This window comes from Oreochromis niloticus, linkage group LG16, assembly GCF_001858045.2.
Source record: "Oreochromis niloticus isolate F11D_XX linkage group LG16, O_niloticus_UMD_NMBU, whole genome shotgun sequence".
Classification (NCBI taxonomy): Eukaryota; Metazoa; Chordata; class Actinopteri; order Cichliformes; family Cichlidae; genus Oreochromis; species Oreochromis niloticus.
Window position 1 is genome coordinate 28139720 of NC_031987.2, and position 25049 is coordinate 28164768.

The window sequence follows — 25049 nt, forward strand, 5'->3', positions numbered from 1 at the left end:
ATCAATTATTATTGCGATTTTTGCGATATGCTGAGTATTGCAACAACATACCGGTACATTGCAATTTATCAGCTTAACATGTAAATTATGTCCTCAAAGTTAGACTGTCAATATTTATTTTATCCAATAAAATAAACAGATAATGTTATCTTACTTGGTTATTGTTTTTGCTACAAAATGGCATTATAAAGTACACCAATACTGCAACCAAAACCTGCCATAAATGTTTGGCACAGTCTGCAACTAATGAGGTCAAGTTGGCAATTATGTGCAATCTGTTTCTGATAATGCAGCAATTAACTGATAACTTGCTGAAAGCTAAGTGTGCCCAGTCTTGGATGCTCTTTGAGTCGAGCAGATTTCATGCAAGTCTGCTCAACTAACATCATCTCAGGATGGCTGTGCATGGGATGAGCCCTCTTGTTCATAGTATTCATTCAACTATTTAAATGTATTTATTAAAATACTGATATTTGGTATATCAGCATCCCTTGACATGTATCAAGATATGGCACGTCAATCCAGAATACCAATATAGGAAGACAGTAGCACTGTCAAGGAATATGAATAGGCATCTTTTGTTTTGCACTTATTATATCTGAATGACTACATTAGCCAGTGATCGAAGCGCTCACTTGTAGTATAGAGAATTTTTAGAAACAATCTACTGACAATTTCTCCTTATTTTTCCAAATCCAGGCCATTTTTTAAAAAAATTAAAAAGTCATTAGTCATAAACTGGATCATCATCAATCAGCACACTCATCTCAGTAAGGCAGCTTGTCCCCATTTCAACTGCATGTGGAAACACACATTCACACATGGTTTCAGTGTCTGAAGACCAACTTATTAAAATCGTGTCTTGTTGTGTTCTATGCCTAAGGATCGGGAAGCCTGTGACTGAAGGTTTTTATTATCGCCCTCTACAGTGTTTTGCTTATTTTCATGCTTCCCAGTTTCTATACTGCAACTGCAAAAGTATTAATCATGCAACATTATACACTCCAGCTCACTTTGGAATGAACTGGCAGCCCAGGAGTGGCCCTGTGTTATTAAGGTCAGAGCCAGAGAGAGATTAAAAACCTCTCTTTCCCTCCCACACCCTATCAACTGATGAGCTCGAAAGTAAAAAGTGAAGTCTCACACACGGTGCAGGGTTCGATGGAAAAGGCAGTGGTATTTCTCATTTGAGGAATTTATTTGGCCAGCCCACAAAAAAGATTTGTCTTTCCATTTTGGTTGAGGACAAAAAAAATGTAAAAAGCAGTCCGAAGCGTAAAAGGATTTAAAAGGTTAAAGCAAATGGTGAGAAAATGTTCCACTGTGAGATACACTACCAGTCAAAACCTTCTAATTTAATGGTTTTTCTTTATTTTTACTACTTTCTACATTGTAGATACATACTGAAGACATCAAATATAAGAAGAAAGATATATGCGATTATGTAGCAAAGAAAACATTAATCAATATGTCTTATATTTTAGATTCCTGAAAGTCGCCACCCTTGGCTTTGTTGACTACGCTGCAAACCCTTGGCCTTCTCTCAGTGACCTTCATGATGTAGCCACCTGAAATGGTTTCACTTCACAGGTGTGCCTTGTCAGAGCTTATTTCGTGCCTTCTTAATGGGTTTGGGAACATCAGCTGTGTTGTGCAGAAGTTAGGTTGACAGCCCTTTTTGACAAATGTTAGATTTCATATTATGGCAAGAACCAATCAGCTAAGTAAAGAGAAACGACAGTCCATCATTACTTTAGGAACTAGATAAACTGTTCAGAGGAGAGTGTGTGAATCAGGCCTTAATGTTCAAATAGCTGCTAATAAACCACTACTAAGGAAAAGCAACAAGCAGAAGAGATTTGTTTGGACCAAGAAACATAAGGAATGGACATCTGATGAAAACCTGATGGAAATCTGTGCTTTGGTCTGATGAGTCCAAATTTGAGATCTTTGGTTCCAGCCGCCTTTGTGGGACGCAGAAAAGGTGAACGGATAGTCTCTACACGCATGGTTCCCACCGTGAAGCATGGAGGAGGACGTGTGATGGTGTGGGGGTGCTTTGCTAGTGACACTGTTGAGGATTTATACAAATTGAAGGCACACTGCCACAGCATGGCTACAGCAGCATCCTGCAGCGACATGCCATCCCATCCAGTTTGTGTTTAGTTGGACCATCATTTATTTTTCAACATGACAATGACACCAAACACACCTCCAGGCTATGAAAGGGCTATTTGACCAAGAAGGAGAGTGATGGATTTCTGCACCTGACCTAAACCCAGTCGAGATGGTTTGGGATGAGATGGACCGCAGAGTGAAGGCAAAAGGGCCAACAAGTGCTCAGCATCTCTGGGAACTCCTTCAAGAGTGTTGAAAACTATTTCAGGGACGACCTCATATATGCCAAGAGTGTGCAAAGCAGTGATCAAAGCAAAGGGTGAAGAATCTAAAATATAAAACATGTTTGGAGTAATTTCCCACTTTTTTGTTTACTACATAATTCTGTATGTGTTCATTCATAGTTGTGATGCCTTCAGTGAGAATCTACAATGTAAATAGTCATGAAAATAAAGAAAAACCATTAAATGACAAGGTGTGTCCAAACTTTTGACTGGTAGTGTATGTAATTAATTACTGCAGCTTTGTAGGAATCTCTCAATATGTAATGCATTTAATTCTTCTCCAGAGTCAAGAATGCAAAATAAAACCCTGATCTCATGATAAATAGGCATTATTAAGACTGGCTGCTGACTGTTCACATATTTCAATCTGTATTGTATATATAGACATAAAATTGTAAATTTATCCCAAAGACACGATGTCTTCTTAAATGTTCTTTATTCACAGAATCCAAATCCCCAAATCAGAAAATTAGCCGTCTTAGTCAGAAAGGCAGGTTTGGCTCCATCTTCATGGGGCTACACAATGTGTTAAAAGATATGACCTTCACAATGGCAACCTGGTAGGCTGTTTGTGCCTGCCCTACACAAGAAGCACAATGTGCCTGTGGCCATTTCTTACCCAAAGTACCAACAGCCATCATTCAGACACCCTTTATGGCTCACGTGCCGCAGTCTCATACACACAAACACAATTACAATGTACAGTCATGGACAACCACAGGGCAATGGAATATTCATAAATCTCTTTCAAGCCAGCAGCTGCAACCAAGGCCATTACTTTTGCAATTATTTGGGGGAAAAATAATGTATGTTAAAAAAAATAATAAAAAAAAAAAAAAAAAAAAAAATCATCTCAGCTCACACAGAAACAGGATACAATGACAAGCTTTTGGTGGTTTGGGGAGCTGGAGAGTTATGTGCTGCTTAGAGTGACCTCCAGAGTCAGTCTGACTGATTTAAAGCACCCATCTGCCTGCCCTCATCTTTCTCATCTCCTTCCAACTCACCCCATGGAGGCCTCCTATCTGGCTTAACGGAAGTCCTTTCAGAAGACGCATTAGGGTGGTAAGAGTGTGACATCTGAATTGCCTCTTGCAGTAAATACATTCGTGGCACTTAAGCAGAGGGTGGCAATAAATTCCCCATGAAATTGAGGCAGTAAAAAAGTCAAGATAGGCTATTTTCAAACAGCTCTGAAGCCAAGAGTTCAAGAGATGGTGGCTCATAATATGGTTACCTCTGTGTTATGTATGGAACCTCCATCCAAATCAAACAATTTCCCCCATCATGACGACAATCCTATCAATCTCTGGACAAAAATCAACAGGGGCCATGTTTCCAGGAGACAATGAGCATGTCTCAGAAGCCATATTTTAATCCAAGTGGTGATTGCAAGTTATTAAAGGCATTTATCAACAAGTAGAGATTAGTAAACTCTTGCCTTATCTCTATTATAGTGAATTAAATGACTATCAGTGAGAGTAAGGCTTCCAGGTCCACGGGGAAGACAATGGCACCCTCTCACAGCAGCAGCCTTCCTCAACAGGACAACGAGCAACAATCCAAAAGCTTTTCCTGAACAGCTCAAGGTGCTGATCTTGCCAAACTCCAAACATCTCGATCTAAGCAAACATCCAAAAAATACACTAGAAAAGTCCAGAGGCCTGGCACCCCAGGTTAACCACAGAAGTTCTTTGTCCACGAGTTGTAGTTTAAAGACATAATAACAAAGTACAAATTATTAGGCAGCTAGTTTTAATGTTGTGACTAACACTTGCATATGGAACTACCAATGAGTAATGGCCTATGAATAACTAAACATATGAAATAACTCACAGTTTCAAAGGTAACGCATCATATTAACATTTTCAAGTCATAAAGAAGCTGCGATGTTTATGGATTTTATACTGATAATTTTTATCAAAGCTGAACTAGAAGAAATGACTATGATTACAGGTGAGAACCAAGAAGATTATATTTTCCAGTGAGATATTTTAAAGGGGAGAGGATGACTCACCATAAGTATTAAGTGTAGAATAGAGTAAATATTGGACAAATAAATCAGGACTTTTTACATTATCTAACCATTTTTGCATTTTTTTAAATCAACCAAGTACACAAGCTAAACAAGCCTAAGCTTCACCACATCAAACCTGGAAAAGAACTGTGAGTGAATTTGACACTGTGACCATGTATGATAAACTTGGAGGCAAACATTTTCCACTATTTGAACATGCAGCTCATTTTCACATCCAAAATATTTACTACATACTGCTGACATAAAGTGTTTTCCAGGTGGATACATGAAATCGAGCTGTAGCCTTCAGTCTCTGAAGAAATGTATGAAAATACAGTGAAAAAACATACTGTTTATGTAAGCGTGTCTTTAGCAAGAACAAGACTAATCAAATTGAATGTACATCACACAGAAGAGGTCAGTCATGGAGTTGTTGCTCATGATTCAATACCAGTTCACAACATTTTAATATCTCTGCTTTGTGTTTTTGTATTGACTTAGAATTTCATTTCCTTGCGACACGAAACCTGGTGATTCATTTCTCTTGATGGTTTTGGGAGCAGGTGGCTGAAAGTCTTTTAAAGTGGGCTCTGTTTTGGTTTAGTTTTATGGGCAATAATGCACTTTGCACTGGAAATGTTGAATCATCATCCTGTCCACATTTAAATGCAGTGCTTACAAAGTGTTCTTAAAGAGCAGAACTGCTGAATAAATATGAAAGTTCAGGTAATCACTTGCACTCTGGAGCTTTGTCCATGTAAGCAGATGTCTGCACACCCAATGCAGCGAGGCCCTTGAATGCATAATGATCTGCATAGTGTATTGTAACAATGACTTGGATAATGGCTTTCAATCTGTATTTTAACTGTCTACTGAGTGATTTGTAGCTGCTGTGATAAGTGCAACTACTAAACTAAGGAAAGGAAAAACAGTAAGGAAATGTGTGTTTTATTGACTATTTCTTTGCTCTAACAATGCTTCTTGGCAATAAATGTTGTAGGGCTGGAAAGCCTGTCATTTCCCCTTAAATGGTGTCACATTTGCATTTGTGGGTTGAGCAGCAGAGTTGAGTATGCGAGTTGTGCCCAAGAAAAACTTGCCAAATCTTCTCTTTCGATGCCAAACAGCTTATTCTGCTATTGGCTTGTTTGGTGCCATTTACTGGACTGAATGATTCAAGATTGAAAAAACAACTGGCAATTTAACAGTTTATTTATTTGATAACCAGAATCCTCCACAGCCACAACAGCCTGGCATTTGTCACAAGTCTGCCAGTGTGATTGTTCTGGTAACTCTGGCACAAACAGAACGCCCAGGCTGATCCCACAAGAGTTCAACGGAGTTGAGGTCAGGACTGCAGGCAGTCCATTCCATTCTCTCCACTCCAAAATTCTGGAGGTAGTCTCCGATAAACCCTGTTGTGTGTAAGCAAGCGTTTTCATCTTGAAGGACAGAGTTTGGCCCCAGACTGTGGAGATATGGGACTGCCACTCTTTGTAGAATCTCATTCTGATCTCTCTCAGCATTGAGATTGTCTCCAATGATGACAGGCCTCATTTTTCCCATGACTGAGATGCTGCCCCACACCATCATGCTGCCTCCACCAAGCCGTTACCCTAATGGTGCAGCAAACAGCATGGCGTTCTCTGTGTCGTCTCCACACTTGTGTTTAAGCCACTCTTACAAGCAAACTGCTGTAGGCAGAATTTGGACAAATCACTGAACATAATGTTCCTCCACATGTTCAGATTCCAGCGCACATGTTGCTGACACAAGCGCAATTGGGTCTGACGGTGAACAGGAAGTCATGCCAGGCCTCCTGGTAGCCCGATGAGACTGGGGATTGGCTGTGTGCAGTCTGTTCTGGATTGACTGGGTAGAGAGCCATCAGCCATATCATCCTGCAAACCTTGATAGTAGTTCTGTAGACGACTACCTACACTTCTTAAGTGCAGACAGAGTGAGGAAACTGTTTTTTTGTCAACTTCTTGTACATCCTTCGTTATATGGAACTTGGCTTTCAATTTGTAGATGATACTAGCTCTCACTCCAAATAATGCTGCGTGTCTTGGTTTTGCAAAATCTCCAGGCTGAAGTTGCCCTATGGGCCATATTAAGATCAGTCAAACGTTGCAGGGTTCATGCTCACAGGTGCTGCTAATCAGGCGCTAATCAGGCACCTAATAGTCAGCACCTGGGATGTAGAAAATCAAAACAAGAGTCAATGACAGAATAATCTGTTAATTACCCCACAAATGCATTTTTCTTACAAATGTGGCACCAATTAAGGAGACGAAGCATTGTTACAGAAGTAACACAGAAGTTATCCAAACACAAATTTTCTTACTTTTTGTGCAACGTTTATATAAAATATATATCAAATAAAGCATCCACTGCAGAAAGGTTGTTTTGGAAAAAAATACTTTCCTTCGCTTGAGCAGTATGAAAGATCTAATACTTCTTGGGGGGGAAAATCCATAAAATGTCACTTGCTGTAAATTTACGTTATAGGTTTGATGTGTACTAGCACCCTTGTAGTGCTATTTCTATCCTCAAGAGAGTATGAAGTCAATATTATTGTGAACAAAGCCAAGATAAGGCTACAATTGCTTTGCGATAAAAGACAATTACTGGTGAGTGGAAACTTTAATTATGAAGTAGCAACATAGATGTGGTAGTTTGCCCTGGATTCAGGTGCACGCTTGATTACAGCTGACACCGGAGCTTGAAGGAAAACACTCTGATTTTTCCATTCATGTTTCTCTGATTGCTAAGCTTGGAGAAGGACTGAAGAATCACAACCTAATTCAATCTTTTACATAGAGGAGAACCACACAATTCCCCCATGAGAAAGCACTTTGAGACAGAAAGTACAGTCCAATTGCAGCTTTCTACCCCTCTCGTTCGTCAATTGAGCCAGTTCTGAAATGTCAGACAGTTTCCTGAAAGTACAAAAAAGTTTTTTTGCCATTCTTGCTCACTCTTAGGGGGGGAAAAATCCAGTTTGATGTATGATGCTCATCCGTAAAAGCACAAGATATCCACACAAAGACAAGTGATCAAACCGAGTTACACACATACATAAAGGCAGGCAGATATTTTGTAAACAGACAAGATAAGGAGGGGGGGGAATCACATGACTGACAGCGAAAAACAGATTTCACTGTCAGCCCTGTGGTTTTACTGGAAGGGAAGAGATGAAAAGATTAAACTGCTGTCATTTAGACTTTTCTATTGTTTAAATGATAGGAAAAAATACTAGAGATAGAGCAGTTGTACTGTGGCAGCAGCCCAAAGGGACAGATGACCATTGTAAGTCGAGCCTGTCCTCTGCCACTTTCAATGTCTCTCTCTCTCCATCACCTGAGGTCTAATTGGTGAGGCTCATTATGCCTGTCCTGTACTTAAAACAATCAGGATGCTCTCTGCCTTTCACCCGATAAAAGGTATTCAACACCAGCTCTCCAGCAAAGTGCAGTTAAGCTCTTAGTTTTGGCTGACAGACATGCTCTACCATCAGATATTTCCAGAGGTATCAGCTAATGAATCAGCAACGCGGAACATATACTACCAGCATTGGCTACTCCTACACTTCCATTTAACCTTCTTCAGCAAAACTGTTTATAGCAGATTAGGAACCCAAAAGAAAGACAGAAAAAAACTCTGTGTAAGGTAAATAACATACCTCCAAAACCGAGTAGCCCACACTGCAAAAGCCTGGTTGTGTTTAGATTTTAAGCGTAAGGTGGAAACAGTTATCAGGTTCCTGTCCGAGGAGCTCAGGCAATGCACTGGGACCCACTGTTGGGTCTCCATCCAATAGGCAAGTGGAGGGGGTAGGAGGGAACAAACAATTTCCCAGAACTTACCGGAAACAAGTACAAGTGAGATTAACAAATGACAGAGGAGAAAACACACACTTAATTTTTCATTCAACCAGTTCAGGATAACAGGGCACATGACAACATGGCCAATAACTTTAAAATTGTTGAGGCAACGTTCAGCAGAATCTGAATGTTCTGATAGTTCAATCTGTTGGTTAAGGCTACAACTGCTTTGCGATAAACGACTATTACTGGTGAGTGGAAACTTTAGTTATGAAGTAGCAACATAGATGTGATACAGCAGTAGATTTTTTTTCCTTTTCTATATGTGAACAAATCTCAAAAGTACCCTGTCTTAAGAAAAACTCTCCGAGCTTTATCTTACTACTTTAAATTATTCTTTTCACACTCATCTGGTAGCAGGACAGTGAACAAGTACGAGTTAGAGCAAAGCAATACTGACAAGTGGAGCTGGAAGGAAGAAAACAAGGTCAGGGATCGTCATGGTTACTCTTCATTTTTTCAGTAAGGTACAGTACTCTAAACTATTCTGTGTACATGCACAGTATGTACACATACCTGTATGATATGATTAATTACTGAAGAAAGAAAAGCCTAACTATGAAAAACAAAGGTTGGCTAGGACCCAACAAAGGTTTGTGGTCAGGGGTTTGTAACTTGATGATCTGGGCATGACAACATAGCAATTCCTATAGGCAACCTGGAGCCAAGTCATGAAGGGTTTTAAATGTAATAGATAAATCAATTCCAATTTATAGACACTCTAATGTATGATAGATGACCATTCTGCAATGTACTGAGTATGACAAAATCACTGTGTAGTGATCATCATCGAGTTACTCTGATTTCTACCTCTATTAAAGAGAGTCGTCTTTTTCCAAACTTCAATGGTGACTTGTAATGATATTCAAATGCTTTCTGGGTAATCTAACACTGATACGCCATTACAGCTCTCCTATTGTGGTTAGTATTTATTAGTATGTAAGAACATTACTGTAGACTGTGAGCAAACAAAGTATTCTCCTTACTAATGGAGCGGAAAAGCAGTTCAGCCAGTATTAATATTTAAACTAAACCTTTACTTGTATTGTTGCACTGTGATATGAGTGACTGGACCTCAACACATCTGACAAAAGCTGTGACAAAATACTGCTGTCTCATCAGATCTCTGATCCTCAAACTAGGAGAGGGTCCCATTGGTGAGGAATATCCTTTTTTCCAGGATAAAACATCAGAAATAGGTAAGCCAAAAAGATGAAATGAATGAATGATTTCTGTACAAAACCTAAACAAATGACAGCAGCAACAGCACAGTAATGTTACTTACAGGTGCAAATCAGGAAAAGGCACATGACAATCAAGGCAGTACGCACAATATTCACCGAAAGGAAGACACACAGGAACAAAAGAGGAAAAGATGCAAAATGTCTATGTCCCTGGGTTAGTTTGACAGAACCTTTGGCCTTAAAAAAAAAAAAAAAAATCAAAATAGGCAGAACCTTTCCTCCATTTCTATTTCTCAAAGGCATGTCCACCTGTGTGTTTAGAGTTGCCTCCAGCTATGGCCCTGGACCTCTAAGACTTGTGCTTACTGCCAATACGGTTCATTGCAGTAACATCCAGATAACGAAGCAGGGAAAAAGCTCTAATTATTCCAGCCTGGGAGCACTCGTGTTTTATTCCAAGATGGTTACCTCCAGTGCTAACATTGTGCTGTTGAAATAATCTATGCTGTGAATTATAATATAAATTATGTTTCTTGCTAATGAGCTCAGCTTTCCAGACGCTTGCTTCCATTGTCCTGACAGGAGATGATTCTGCGACTGGGGAATTTAGATTTTATGTTTTACTATGTTTCATTTATAGAAGACAAATGGCTTTAATGATCAACACTCTCCCCTCTGGATTAGTGTTCTGTTTTTCAAAACCTTTCTTCTGCCCTTATTATTTGCTCGCACATATCGTGTGGATATTGCCTTCTCCTGGAGGGATGGATTGTCAAATGTCACCACTTAACTTCTTGCTGCAAAAGGCTGGTTACAAGAAAGCATTAAGCCTTACACAACCAAACATGATTGCCTCAACAGAAAAAAAAAACAACAAAAAAAACTGCTTGTAGCTCAGCCACAATACATGGTCTAAAGGAAGTAAAACACAGATAACACAAAGCCTGTTTATATTGTGTAGATTCTGTCTTTCCCTCTAGCCTACTTGTTCTGTTAGACACAAATAATACACAGTGTTGTCTGAAGATGAGAAGTGCCCGTTGTTCAGCAAATCAATATGGAAATCCTTATGATTTTATTAAGACTTGTAGCTACCAGTGAGGGAGAATCCTTCGAGGAGACTTTTAAATAATGCTGAATAAAGGAGCTGAGTGTTAAGGGGAAGGATTTAATAGTAAGAAAGAGGCTGAGGTGGAAACAAAAATAATTGAAAAGAATGATAAGATCAAAATAGAAAGAGAGAATGAGGGCTAAGAGCAAGAGGAGGGGAAGACTTGGAGAGCCAGAGAGTGTGAAACAGAATGATGAAAGCTAAGCTGTGCCCTACCCCGGAGGCAACTGTGCTACAAACACACACACTTGCAGTATAGACCCAGTGTGCAGACAACATATGAGGCCATCTGCCAAACACTATTAAGGCTTTGAAAACACGACTGGGGGAGGACACCTGTGAGAAAGACGGAGATTTGACACAAGAGATGGAGGAGAGGACACTCATGGGTTCAATTGCAGATTTTTCACGTCTCCATCGGAAACCTTTTCTGTGTCTTTATGGGCCGATGCACCTGGATAGCTGCACCTTTTAGACAGCACTTAAAGAGGGCTGCTTTGGTCATTGATTTATCTGGGCTTTACAGCCACAGTCCATAGCTCTGTAGGGAAACACACACACAGGTGCTACCTCCAATATCAGCCACAAATCTGTAATCGTTTGCTTTTGCTCTGCAGTCACATTTGACCGACTGTTGAGCCAAGTCGCCAGTCGCTTCTACGCCCCTCAGACAGTACATTGTCTGCTGATGATCCAAAAATACTGCATTGTTGACTGAACATTTTCATGTTTAATCTATTGTCCACTTAGATTAGAGCTTCTGAAAATAGAACCTGTATTAAAATGGGCAGAATTGCTAAACGCTTTGGACTGGACTTCAAGCCTGGAAGTCTGCGCTTCAATCACATTTTAATTTTTTGATATCAAATCCACTGTCCAAATACTTACAGGCCTAAATGTAAGATACTGTAAGCCTTTGTATGTTGAGCATTGTGTTAGCAACTCTTTAACAGTAACATCTCAGCACATAGACACTGTGACAACATGTTAATATCACTTAACAACTGGAACTCACATCTGTGCCCGTCTCTCATCTCTAGGAGCTACAGTACTATAGATTAAGAAGCAAATCGTGTTTTTCACCCTTTTGCTTTAAAGTGTTCATGACATCCTATTCTATAAACTGTCTAGAGGCAGTAGTGTTTTTTAATATTATTAATGTACAAATTTTAGTACTCCTTTAAGTGAATAATGCCTTTGAACCACAGTCTATTAACTCCAGCCACCTTATTTCAACAGCTCTGGGCCAACAATACCTCATGATGTGACAGGAATAGACGGCAACAGTCAACAGTCAAATTCATTCACTTCTTTTTTCTTTCCATCTCCAGACACAGGTTTAATGGCCGCTGATGTCTGGGTCACATAATTAGCTGAATAGCTAAAGAGCACAGAGCTCTGAGCTACTGGATGTTGGGGTAGGGAGATGGGGGGGTGGTGTCAATGAAATACGCATTTGGAAGTCATAAAAGCAAGTTCTTTTCTATTTCTGCAGCAACAAAGAGCCTGAGCAGCATGACTGGTCAAAAAAGCAGAAAAATCACGACGTTGGATCGGACCGATTTCTGTGACTGCCAAACCCTGAGCTGGACTGCAAAAGCTCAAAATTGTAGTCTTTAGCGTTAACCAGTAAACACCATGTTATTTCCAAATTGCAGTGCTTATGGAAATTAAAAAGATGCTTTATTTGCATTTTTAAAAAAAGTACCCATTCTCGTCTATTAGATTTGATTTTAATAATCTGGTATTCCTGTTCAATGAAGCACCAAATAATATTAATACCTTCAGCTTTAGCCTGTTTTAAATCTTCACATTTTTGTCAAGACCAGCAATTAACAGAACACAAATCCATAATACAGCGCCTGCTCATGAATTATAAGTGTGGCAACAGCTATGGAGAGCCAAAAAAACCAAAAAACTGAAAATGAGCATTTTCCATCTAGGAAAGCTGTCGCCTGTCGATATAGAGCAGAGGGAGAGCACTGAAACCTTCAAGTACATTTGAATACAGCAAATGATTTAGTTTACTTTTATAAGTGGACAGATAACCGGTGAATAGGTAAAACACTATTAAGTTATAACTTTTGTCTCATTCTTTAATGCTTTTATCAGTGTCCTGTAGTGTTTCCAAGTCGTTTAAATGTGTAAACACTGAAACAGTAGGAAAAAACATTGTATGTTGCTTTTATTGACGAGTGTTTTATGTCAAAGTTCTATTTTGTGTTGGCTGGTTTTCAACAAATATATATTTAAACCACAAAACAAGAAACTTTTATTTTCTTACAAGTGGTTGCTTGAGTTTTGAGACCAACAGACAACTTCTTACCCAGCAAACAATCCAAACTGATTATACAACCGGAAACAATAATTTGCAATCAGTGATCCTTCGGAGCCACGGACTGAGCGCAGATGTCAATTTGAAGCAAATCAAAATAACTTCGAAACTGATGCAGGAGAAACACTGTCAGAAAAAAAGTCAGGCGGTTGAAATAACGCCATGTAATCTGGGTGGTAACAGCCTGCTGACTGTCTACATACAACATGAACAATGACAAGAAGATGGAAGCTGAAACATCTCTTTGGACTTGACTTCATGGCAGCAAAATGCAGGCCAAATGGCTGCCTCTAGCCGGGATTTAAAAGAGGAAAAAAGAAAAAGCTCCAGCTCCACAGTCACAATTGTTTTGCAGAGTGTGATTAGACTTTCTCCTTGGAATCACAAGGCAATCAGGAAAAGGGGAGTGTACTGTGCCGTAGCCCATACAGCTGCTACTTTCTTGCTCATTTGGGAGTGTTCGGCATTCTCTCTGAATGGTAATTATGAAAGGAACAAAAAGGGGCCTTTAGAGACAAAGGCGGGTTTGGAGTGAATGGGCCCTGCTCCCATACGCCACGAGTGTTCTGACTCCAAGTGCTGTTTCATGGGAGACGATATGAGGCAATTATGCAGGAGAACTTGCAGGGGGCGAGAAAGGAAGAGGAGCACGGAGAGGGAGATATGCTGGGCCTGGCATAGAGAGCGGGACCAGATAGCACCATCTGCATTCTGCACATGCACTGTCCGTCTGGCTCGCTGTTGCTTTCAATAAAAGCTGGCGCTCAGGCAGACAGGCAACAGAAAAAGTATTCAAATATACAGTACAGAGGAGGACTCACTAGGCCGCACATACACCACACACCAATCCTGTACTTTACTGCAAGACTGGGCTTCATGGGATTTAATGGCATTGATTTAACTATGTTAACCAAAGCTGCCACAGTGAAAGGAGACATAATATCGTAAGTGGTATTATACTGTAGGTCCCATGCTGGAAAACGCATACAATGGCACCTGCGTTTCTCAACACACCAACAAATCTCCATTTCCTGCAAATAAAATCTCTAGCAAAAACTAAGACAAGATGCATTTGCTTAAAATGGAAATATGTGATTAAAAGTGCAAATGTTTTGCAGCGCTGCTGTCAAAGAACTGAAAACAAACACTAACTGTATGTAACAGCTGAGTCTAATAAGCTATGAATATGAAAACGAGTTCTTTCTTCTTGCTGCATTAACATAACCATATCAAAGCAAAAGGGCTTGAAATCGTTTTCATCTGAATTTCTAGATCACTGATGTGCACTTTACATTTTTTTTTTCCTGCGTTGGAGGGCCATTTTTGTTTTTGCTCTCAGTGGGGGGGTTGAGAAACAGAGATTGAGTTCTTATTTAAAATCAAATCAAATCAAGAAAAGAAAGAAAAGACCGATCACGTTACCTCTCTTATCTTGTCTCGTTTCTCTTTGACGTCGGGTTCTGGGGGCTCGCCGTCACTCACGCCCACCACCTTAGGCATGGGTACCGGCGGCAACGGTTTGGGCCCTACGTCCTTCTTTTTCAGGTCCTCCATCACTTTGTTCTTCTCCGTCTGAATCTCGGCCTTGAGCTCCTCACGTGACTTTCGCAGCTTCTCCTTTGCCTCCTGCAGTGCTCGCTCGTGGTCTGCACGGATCTTATCCCGCAGGCTCTCCTCCTCTTCCCTACAGGAGGAAGGAAAAAGATAAGCTTTAATTCTTTATGCTCTGCTTTGATTCCCATTAGACCTCACAAGTCGGTTGCTCATCCCCATGGTGAATTAGAAGGGTTACTGTAACCATAGCTAACACACACAAAAAAAAACATTTGGGAAAGAAAGGTGTGCAGAGGGACTTGTGCTTGAAATTAATTAAAGATGGGCATTACAAACAAACTCTGACCCTCTAGGAAGTTGATATTTCACTATTTTTGGAAAATAAAACTAAAATATTTATGTTTACATTTTTTTACATTGATATTTAATAAACTATTTGATTTCTTAAGGTCAGCAGGTTGAGGATCACTGCAACAAACATCTGCAGGAAACCATTTTATCCAGATGATAATGAAAGCACAAACAAACATCAGTTTCCCAGGAGAAACCTAACCCCAACCCCATTAATCTGCAGTTACATCAGCTCCAGGAAATGGGACAGGTGTGGAGGAACAAAATAAGGAGACCAGCAATGGCAGAATGACAAACATCATCTGTGGTTCCACATGACGGTACAAGCCCTAGGGGTGTTGACAAGGCTCTACCCCGCGAGGATGTGCTTCAGTAATGAAAAACAAACATAGCGGGGAGCTGAAGCAAAGGTGACAGGAGGCCGATGACACTCTGCTGTTCTTCTGTGGTCACTGAAGTAAGGAAAAACTGAAAGACTCTCTTTGAATCTCTCCCTGCCCTCATCGGGTTTACACAAATATAATTTCAGCCACATGTCAGCTGATACGCAGCAGAGGTTAGCTCTTTGAGTTGCTGACAAATCAAGACACAAAATGAATGATCGGTTCAGCTGGAGATACTGGAAGTAAATAACCACCATTACATTTATGTATAAAAATGTATATTTCTTACATTTGAAATTACAAATTTCATTATAGTAAATTCTAGCTTAAAACCAGCTTTTTGTTCCCTTTATATGCTACATTATTTGATTTTTGTTTTACCAAATTACAAGCTGGTTATCAAATATGAAAGAGATATGACCCATCTTGAAATCAAAACTAAAAAAAGAATATATCCGCACACAGGACACACACTACAGACTCATTGCCTTGACACTTGACTCTAAATTTTCATTAACCTTGATGCACTGCTTTAGTTGTCAGTGGCCTAAATGCTTTAAAAAAACAAAACAAAACAAAAAAAACACAATAAATGAGGAATCTTCAAACAACTTGCTTGCACTTCATCTGACTGCAAACACGTGCGACTGTTTATTAATGACCTTCAGTGTGACAAACACAGGAAATGTGGGAGGAACCGATAACCTGCTGAGCTCCATGTGGACTCAGCTGCAAGTCTCCCCAGAGTAACAGTTCAACATCTCTAAGAAGATGAGAAAAACAACTCACTGGGTGTGTGTGCGTGTGTGCGTGTGTGCGTGTGTGCATATTAAAAAATGAAAAACTTGAGCCTTCAACACTACACTATGTATTAGTTTGATTTCAAATAAAATCAATAATCCTGTAAAGTGCTGCAGCTATTCTACAATAACAACGTTACTTTACTTTAAAGTCTGGTGAACAGCGTTTAGCACAAATTATGCCAAAACATTTTCCCGTGTTTGTAGAATGCTTTTTAGTGTTTTCTATATCAGCAGTTAGGCCATGAATACAAATAGGTCACGAACAACAGAAAAACAAAAACCTAAATGTTCTATATGTGGCTTTGTTGTTTGTAGACCTGCGTGTGCTCGTTAATTTACTTATTTATTAACTTGTAATGTTTCAGCGTCCAGTTTTCAGCCCGTGTTGTTTCTTATTCGTTATCAATTTCCAGTCATGACTTGGGTATTTTCCTTCTGTTCAGGTGTTTTTCTTGCACGTTTACATGCAGGCGTGTACATCCATTCTCAGCCCGAGACTAAAATTACTGCTAAACAGGAAGAGAAAGAAATGGGAAGCAGAGTGAGGTGTGAGACAGCCTGCATTAGAGCGGATGTCTTTATTGTACACCTCGTTGATAAAAGGTGACGATATAACGTGAGCTAACTTCACAAAGAGAGGAAGCCTGTCCAGACCCATAAGAGCACTATAAGGAAAGAGAATGTTTAGGTGTTGCTCCTGTATGAGAGGCGCCATACTGCATGAAGCCAGACTTATGCTCCTTGTTTTACATCCATACCAAAGATTTAAAAAGAATAGAAAAAAAAGAAAAGAAAAAACTACTGAGAAGTGGTGCGGTTGCTTCATGGATGTGCTTAGGTTATTTCTAAGCATTAATCACTCACACACACACACACACACACACACACACACACACACACACACACACGTCACATTAGTCTGCTAAGGAGGCAAATGTCAGCAATGCTAGCACCAGCAGCCTTCTTTCCTCCTCCTGTGCAGAATGCCATGCCTAATGAGAAGTGCAGACAATGGCTGACAGTTTTAATTGTTTTCAACGTTAGGTTTCACTCCACTACAAAGGGATCCCCCTGTCGTCCCTGTTTCTGGGGCTAAGCTAAAGGACCAAAACAGCACAAACATGAACAAGAGCAGTGCATACACAGGTTGTTAAACCAGATGTTAAACAAATTTTTCACTCTGCTACCAGGTGCAAATAAATTGCTACTCCAAAGTGTCAAATATGGATGAACCTATGCGCGCATACGAGTTGCATGCCTCACTGCACGCATGAGTCAGATTGCATACATCTATGGACAAAGAGGCAAAGCTGACAGATCAGATGGACATGGAATAAAGGCAGTAAAGAGCTAAGAAAAAAAGAACAAATGTATTAACCCTGTGATGGACTGCTGACCTGTCCAGGGAGTCTCCCCTCCCTCTGTGACAGGTGAGTTTAATTGGACAAACAGTTAAGGAAATATGCAGGCGAAAAATTACATGGGAAAAAGAATAGGGCTATAAGACAAGGCTGGATAGAGGCTGTGTTTGATCACAGCCCATGTTTCCCGTTACACTAACCTGTTTATGTTCGACTGGAAGTGCAACCTTTCCCAAGCTGAACTTAGCAACAGACTGGTTAAACCCTGGCCAGTTCAGTATATCCCACTGTGTGGGTAGGAGGGAAAAAAGGTGCAAAAGATATGTAGAACAATAACGAGCAAACAAAGTGTGAAGGAAAGCAGCGAGATAAGAGACTGTGACAGAAAATAAAATGTTTTATACTAATTATCCTTCAAACGGCACAGTGTGCATCCATTTTCTAAGTCTGTCATGATGCTGGATGTGTGGCCAGCAGAGACCAAAATAAACAGCTCCAAGTTATGCAACATCGCCCTGGAAACAACTCATAAATATTCATTATTGCAACTCAGCGTGTCTTGACTTTAATTGATAGAAAACACATTAAAAAAAAAAAAACAGCATGGTATTTACTGTGAATGCAGGTGAATGCACACATTGTTAGCAATGTTTCAAACATCCTGCATTTGCTTTGTAGGGATTTCATGTATGTATTGTACAGACTATAATCCTGCCTGTGTGTCACTATATTATCTGTGATTTGTGTGGGTGTATGCGTGCACATCTGCTTCCTCTATTTTGGGCTCTTTGATTAGGTCTCAGTGTTACAGAGCCTGCACTCTTGGATTTGGATTTTGAGTGCACGTACAGCCAAATGGATGACAGTATAGTCAACAGTACAAGGTTTTTCCTGCATACAAAGAAAGGTTTGCCTATCTCAGGATTGTAGTAAAATATTCAAGCATTTTTTATGTGGGTTTTCACTTTTCAGGAATGAAGTTTTTGTATCAAGTGGCCAGAAATTCTCCAAATAATAAGGAAAAGTGCTTCAGTGGCTCCTTTATTGCGTTCTTTAGCTGAAGATATAGTGTGCCATCCTTTATGAAAGGAGTCAAGATAAGGCCATCCCTCAAGTCACAGCAAAGCACTATCCGAACATGCATGAAAACGATCAACATAACAAACTAGTTGAGGACATGCAAATGCTACTTGCACTTGCATTTTCCACTTCATGCAATAAATTACACATCTACTACTACTAAACTACTACTACTGTAAACCCATTAAACACACAGGCTAACTATGAACATCATGCTGCTATAATAAAGAAATTGCCGCAGACTGTGTGGTCCTTACTGAGGTTTGAGAGGCATTTCAATTTGGTTCATAACAGATCTGATACCAGAAACAGGTGAAAACTCATTCAGTCCATACATATTGCTGAGAAAAGAGTTCAGCTCAGCCCTATTTCATCACCAGTATCATCGAGGAGCAGAATTATGTAGATCTCAGCTCTAAACACTCAAAATGAGGACAGACCTAATATGTTCCTCCTCCTTTAAAATTCCAACTTTTGCAATGAGATGTTATTTTTTTAAACAACTTGTTCTGTTCTGCATAAAACAAGGTCAAATAAAGCTAGGGTAAAGTAAGTTGCACATTGTAGTTTCAACAAGCCAGACATCCAGCATGGCGTTAAGGAGTTTTCTGTAAGTACAGTTGGATTCTCTGTGAATCAGATTTGTCATTTCCTAAGTCCTCATCAATTTTCTTTTTCCTTGATCTCATGACGTTTTCCATCAAAGTCAAAGAAAAGTTTTTAGGGTAAGGAGTAGGGCTGCACGATTAATCGTTAGAAAATCGCGATCTCGATTCATACTTATGTGCGATCTCATTTCCAAATGACAACGATTTAAAAAAAAAAAAAAAAGACAACGACGATTGTACCGCATTTTGATCCAGGACGTAATGTGCATGAAAACAAGCGCTCACTCTTCCTGCTCAACAAATGACAAGGGCGGGGCCTTATACCACGTGATACAGAAGCTGTGCCGTGTGATGCTCAAATTGGCAGGGAAAAAACAACGGAGAACACGTCAGGGATGACGAGAAAGTAACAGGAGAAAATTTGTGCCGGTCAACCACCCAAACATCAATAACGGGAACCTTATACAGCGCTTCCCTATACACGTCGAACTCCCGCAGGCTCAAAGAAATTACGGAGGCTATTACTTATCACCTGACCAAAGATATATCAACACTGTGCAAAACGAGGGATTTAGGAAAATGATCAACACCCTAGACAAACGCTACACAGTGCCGTCCTGCAACTATTTTTCTATTGTTGCACTACCTGCTCTATACACGCAGTGTCGAGCAACGGTGGAGACAGAATTTCAAGCAGTACAACATTTTGCGGCAACCACAAAATGTGAGGCATTTATTGTTTTTATTTTTATTTATTGTTTTTATGTTCAGTTTCAACTGTTACGAAGTTGATGTGCAGTTAATAAGTGCAATAAATATTTATATTGGAAAAGAAAATCGTGAGAGAATCGTGATCTCAATTCTAGGCAAAAAAATCGTGATTCTCATTTTATGCAAAATCGTGCAGCCCTAGTAAGGAGTCATTTTGGGACTTCTCAAACGTACCAACTGCAAGCATTGTGAGGGAGGAAAATCCTGCTACAAGTACGTAAGACAGCTAAAATGTATTTGTCCAAAAGTTTAAGACAAAAATAAATCTGTTCATTAACAGTTACACAACTACGCATATGTGAAATTGCATAACATTATGATTTCAGTGCAGCATAATCAGTCTCCGACTCCAACCAGAGCACTAGATGCTAACTCATGTTATCGACACAGTAAGCCCAGAAAAAATTAAGCACACCTACCTACTTCTTCACTATAACTAGTAGGTAAGAAATTACCTCACAGAAGAATCTGTTGTGAACCTCAGATGTACACATGCATCAGAGGCCAAGGGCTCAATGTGAACCTGAGGCAGGACAACCATCATCTTTGCCATTACCCATACATTTTTATTTAGTATTCTTTGATGAGACATCTCCCTCCTATATGTCTCTGTTTAAACTGGCACCACCTCTGTTGGAGTAAGATTCTGCTCCATGCGTTTGCAAACACAGACAGTCAGAATGCTGTCCCTGAGGCACAAACACCAAAAATTACAGACCAGTGCACACCACCACTTCTGCTGAATTGCTCCAACACAGACATAAGCCTCCTGCGAACTCTTCTCCCTCCCTGTGCATGCCCCTCCTCCTCCTCCAAATTTCATCTCACGCCACTCTTTCCTCTTCCTGAGCCATTATCAAGACTCACTCTAGCATCACTGGTGAATCCCTTTGAGTCTCATATAATGTCAAACATGCAATTAAGATCAAATCAACAACTGCCTGACTCAATAACCTCAATTACCTTGAGAAAGACAAGCACAGACTGAAGATACTGTGTACCCAAGTGACCGTGCTGTGCCTCGCCTATAGTTTTACTTATCTGCTCATGTTTCTCACCCCGATGCCTTAAAATATGAATGAATGAAGGCAGGCCCCACCTCCCTGATCAGCTGTTGCGCTCATGTCAGCCTAATCACTCCCATATATCATCAACCTTCCTTGCTGTCACTGAAAGTTAATCTTCAGTGGCTTCATGAAATCTGCTGCTCCGCATCCTTTTCCATGGCAACTGAAGAGAAGCAGCAGTTGTCCAACTGCCTGGTGGGGTATCTAGGACAAGTTTTTTTTTGTTTTTGTTTTTTTAAACTGAGGAAAGACAAGGTTCTGGGGAAAGCAGTACAGGCTACAAGCCATGTTTCCATAGTAACACACACACACACACACACACACACACCCACACACCCCACAGACAGCAAGTCAACACTTAATTACTTAATTGACTCATTTATTCATGGGACTAAGACTGCTGGGCTATTAGTGACTGCACAGTGCCTGTGCAGCTGCAGGGGGAGAAATAAATATGAAGAATGCTTTTAAAATAACAAATAACAACTAAGAGTTAACATACAGGGGATTATAATCAAGTCAGATTTTACCTTATCAGAGCAATAGATTATGTATTGATATGGCTGGGCAATAAAACAATAACAATAATTATAATGAAATCTCTTTTCCTGGTTAGGAAAGCCAGAAAACAATCATTTTATCATCTGAAGTTATGCCACCTTTGTAAAATGCAAAGCACACGCACACACAACACTAGACTTTACAGTCCCAGACACCTTTCCCTCTCACACCTAGCAGTGTATATTGATAATGTTAATTAGTTAAATCATATGTATTCAAGTAATTAACCCCCCCCCTCAAAAAAAGCAGCAGCTGCAAAATATGCAAACAGTATGTGTGCCACTTGCTGAAAAACAAGAACGCTACAAGCAAGACTGAAATCCTCTTAGCTGGCTGCAGTGACAGAGATTCATTTAACACCATTAAATGAATCTCTGTCACTGGAGCCAGAAAGTGACATTGTGAAGGAGGTCAAACTGTCTATGAGAAGGCAGTTTGACCTCTTTCACATTAAGACCCGAGCGTGACCTGCTCTATTGTCAGCTCGTGTTCATCCTACAGTTCATCCCTTTCATGTGAGACTGCAGCACAGATAACTCTTCAGTAATTACTGTGCAGAAACTGAAGGCTCCAGCTTAGTGCCACACACATCACTGATAAAAATATTGCACTGCATTAGATATCAAATAAAGTTCAACTGCCTGGAAAGCCTAGTTCTGTATTGCTAGAGAAAAACCAAAGAAAAGCATTGAGTGTGCACAACTGCACTACTAATACATGATTCCACTTAGGGCTCCCTGACTGGTCTATGGAAACCTGACATATTTTACCTGTGTTAATCAGATAATCAAATGAATGAAATTAAATGAGACTGTACAGTATTGTGCAAATCTGAGTTTTTAGAATTCTAACATTCTTGAAATTCAACATTTGGTACGATCACTGTTATTCCTTGTTGTAAAACCTTGCCTGATCTCTTTTAGGCAAGGTGTTTGTGTAGGTTCTCAGTCATCCAGGTCATGGTAGCCTAAGGAGCCTGGGAAAGGAGGCCACTAGACATCTTTATTTTTTTAAAGATGTTTCACCTTTAATCCTCAGTATCTCATTCTTAAGTTCTGAAACCAAATGGTGGAGAGTTTAAGCTATTTAAACAAGTGCAGTCAGCGCTAATCTCGTCAAAATGACGTTAACGCCATAACCGCATTAACGCGGCAAATCTCCATTAGCGAGTTAACGCATTAGAGCAGTTAGCTCGTTAACGCGTTAGCGCCGTGCTCTTTATAGGCTTTTAGTTTTATTTTCAATGCGCTGAGGTCATAGAAAATTAGAACAAACATCCTAATGTGTGGTGCAGCAGAACTATGTTCTGTTTATGGAGTAGCTTATCGGTGACAACTCCTCCAGAGTAGCAAGTGGAATTTGTCTTTTTTGCGGACGGCTCCTTTTGCCTTTCTCTGCAGACGGTGTGTTTATGTTTTCATTTAGAGCAATTTTTGGGGCAGCTGCTGAGAAGTCAATGTTATGTGCAACCTCTGGCTGTATCTTGGTCATATGGTCAACGTACTCACAACGTGGAGGCTTAAAAACGGCCAAATCTTGTACCCAATCGTTTGTGAATTAGATGTGCGCCTCCAGGGATTTAGAATTCCAAAAATGATTCGCCATGTATGCGCTGACTCCACAGACAAGGTACGAGAAGGTATCAGGGTAGGACAATGGCTGTAGGTCTTCAGGGTTTCTACTCCACTGCCGTATTTCATACGGGTCCACATTATCAATACATGCTATTTTTTCCAAGTACCGTCTCTTGGCGCCCGGGCGCATTCGGTCTCGATTGTCCAGAAGTCCAAAGCCCTATACTGTCGTTCTGGAATAGACCACACCCATCAGGATAGAAATGTTTCAAATCATAAAAAGTAATCACTCAGAACAACCTTATTTTGATTTGTAGGGACCTACATGCCTCTAAAGGGTCAAGCTGACCCAAACCAATGGTTCAGTTTTTTCCTTTCAATTTGTCACCCATCATTATAAGCATAAAAGAAATACTTCTGAAATAGTCTTTACAAAGTCAATAAGTGACCATTCTTCCTGGCCTTTTTGCAAAAAGTTAACCTGGTTTACCAAAAGTATTTTCATGCATCTACAGTTAATACAGTCCTGTCAAAATGTTGGCCTTACTGAGATACATGCACTAATGTGCTCCCAGAGGACCACAAAGACACCAGAGCCAAGGTCTCTGTTGAATAATTCAACCCAACAAGCCCCCCTTCCTGTCACATAGGTGTTAGCTACCTGACAAACCAACGAAAATCTAAATCAACTGCTGGCTGCTAGAGATCAGAGATTCCACAATAGTAGCTAAGGTAGTCACTCATTTGCATCAGTCTACTGTGTGCACAGACAGAAACTTCTTAAAAGTCTTAAAGCGACACACTGACTCAGAACACATATCTTATAATATGCAGTCATTTCACATGATATGCACCCTGAATAGAAAAGTGCATCCAATTAGCAGCATTAAGAGAAGTCAGCACCGAAGGAATTTCAAATAGTTACTTCAGCTTCCTTAACCCTGCATTTTTATAAATCTGCAAGTAGTTTTCTAAGCTTTACTCCATCCAAGGGAAAGGCTTGACAGAATCACTGCCACTGAACACATCCTACACAGGACAAACAGTAACAGTGGGCTTAGATCAAAGTTAACACTTTGTGTGGGCAATTCAAGTCAAGAATCTCTTCATTTCTCCAGTGAAGCATTTGTCCATCTTGGACACAAGAGTAGAGAGTACACACTTCTTTTCAAGTATTACTACACCAGAGTCCTCATGGGAACAGTGCCTGTGAGCTTCAAATAATACTTCTACCTGAGAGACAGCTGTTGGGAGCTTGTGGTACGGCAGCGCAATTTTTGTTTCTCCCCAGTTTTCCCTTCAACATAAACATACATACACACTTTACTTGTCCTGGTTTTTCCCATGACCCACTTGGCTCAAATGGAGGCTGTATATGTAACTGCTATCCTAAGCTTAACTGTGGGTTTGTAATAGCATCCTCTCCCTCTCTTACTCTTCAAATTCTCTCTCTGCCCTAACAACCATATAACAATAGCTACAATCCCTCAGCTGCAAACATGTGAGCACACACACACACGCACACAGCCTTTATTTCCTTAAATATATTCATATTCTCTTTCTGCTGCTCTTGCTCTTACTCATATCAGCCATCTTCGACTATCCTAGCCTTTTTTTCCATCATCCTCCTTTCTCATTTTCCTCCCCCGTGTCAAGTGTTGTATCAATTAGTGTTCAGTTACGTTTGTCCTATAGCAGTTTATCTGCCTGAATGCATGTCCTTGTTCTCCTTTCTCTCGTCATCTTATTTCTGCATAACTCCTTCATAAATGTCTGCGCAGTTATGATGTATTCTTGATAGTAACTTCATCAGGTGAGCACCTGAGCACTCTAGCTCTACCTATGATGACCTGCATCATGTCTGTCTGACTCATATCGCTATATGAAACACAGGTGCCCGTCTCCATCTCAGCTGCACGCGAAGCAAACACTACAAATGGTTGCATGAGCCTGTGAGACAGAGTTCTTTGGTGTGAAAAAGTGTGATGATGCAAGTGATA

The 25049-nt window shown here is 40.2% G+C and overlaps 1 protein-coding gene across 1 annotated transcript in view; it reads right to left on the minus strand.

Annotated features, from left to right (window-relative positions):
* man1a2 (mannosidase, alpha, class 1A, member 2) overlaps positions 1 to 25049 on the minus strand; it is a 124865-nt gene that overhangs the window by 82276 nt on the left and 17540 nt on the right. The window contains 1 exon segment of the mRNA XM_003456598.5: positions 14359 to 14620. Coding sequence (XP_003456646.1) covers positions 14359 to 14620 — 262 coding nt within the window.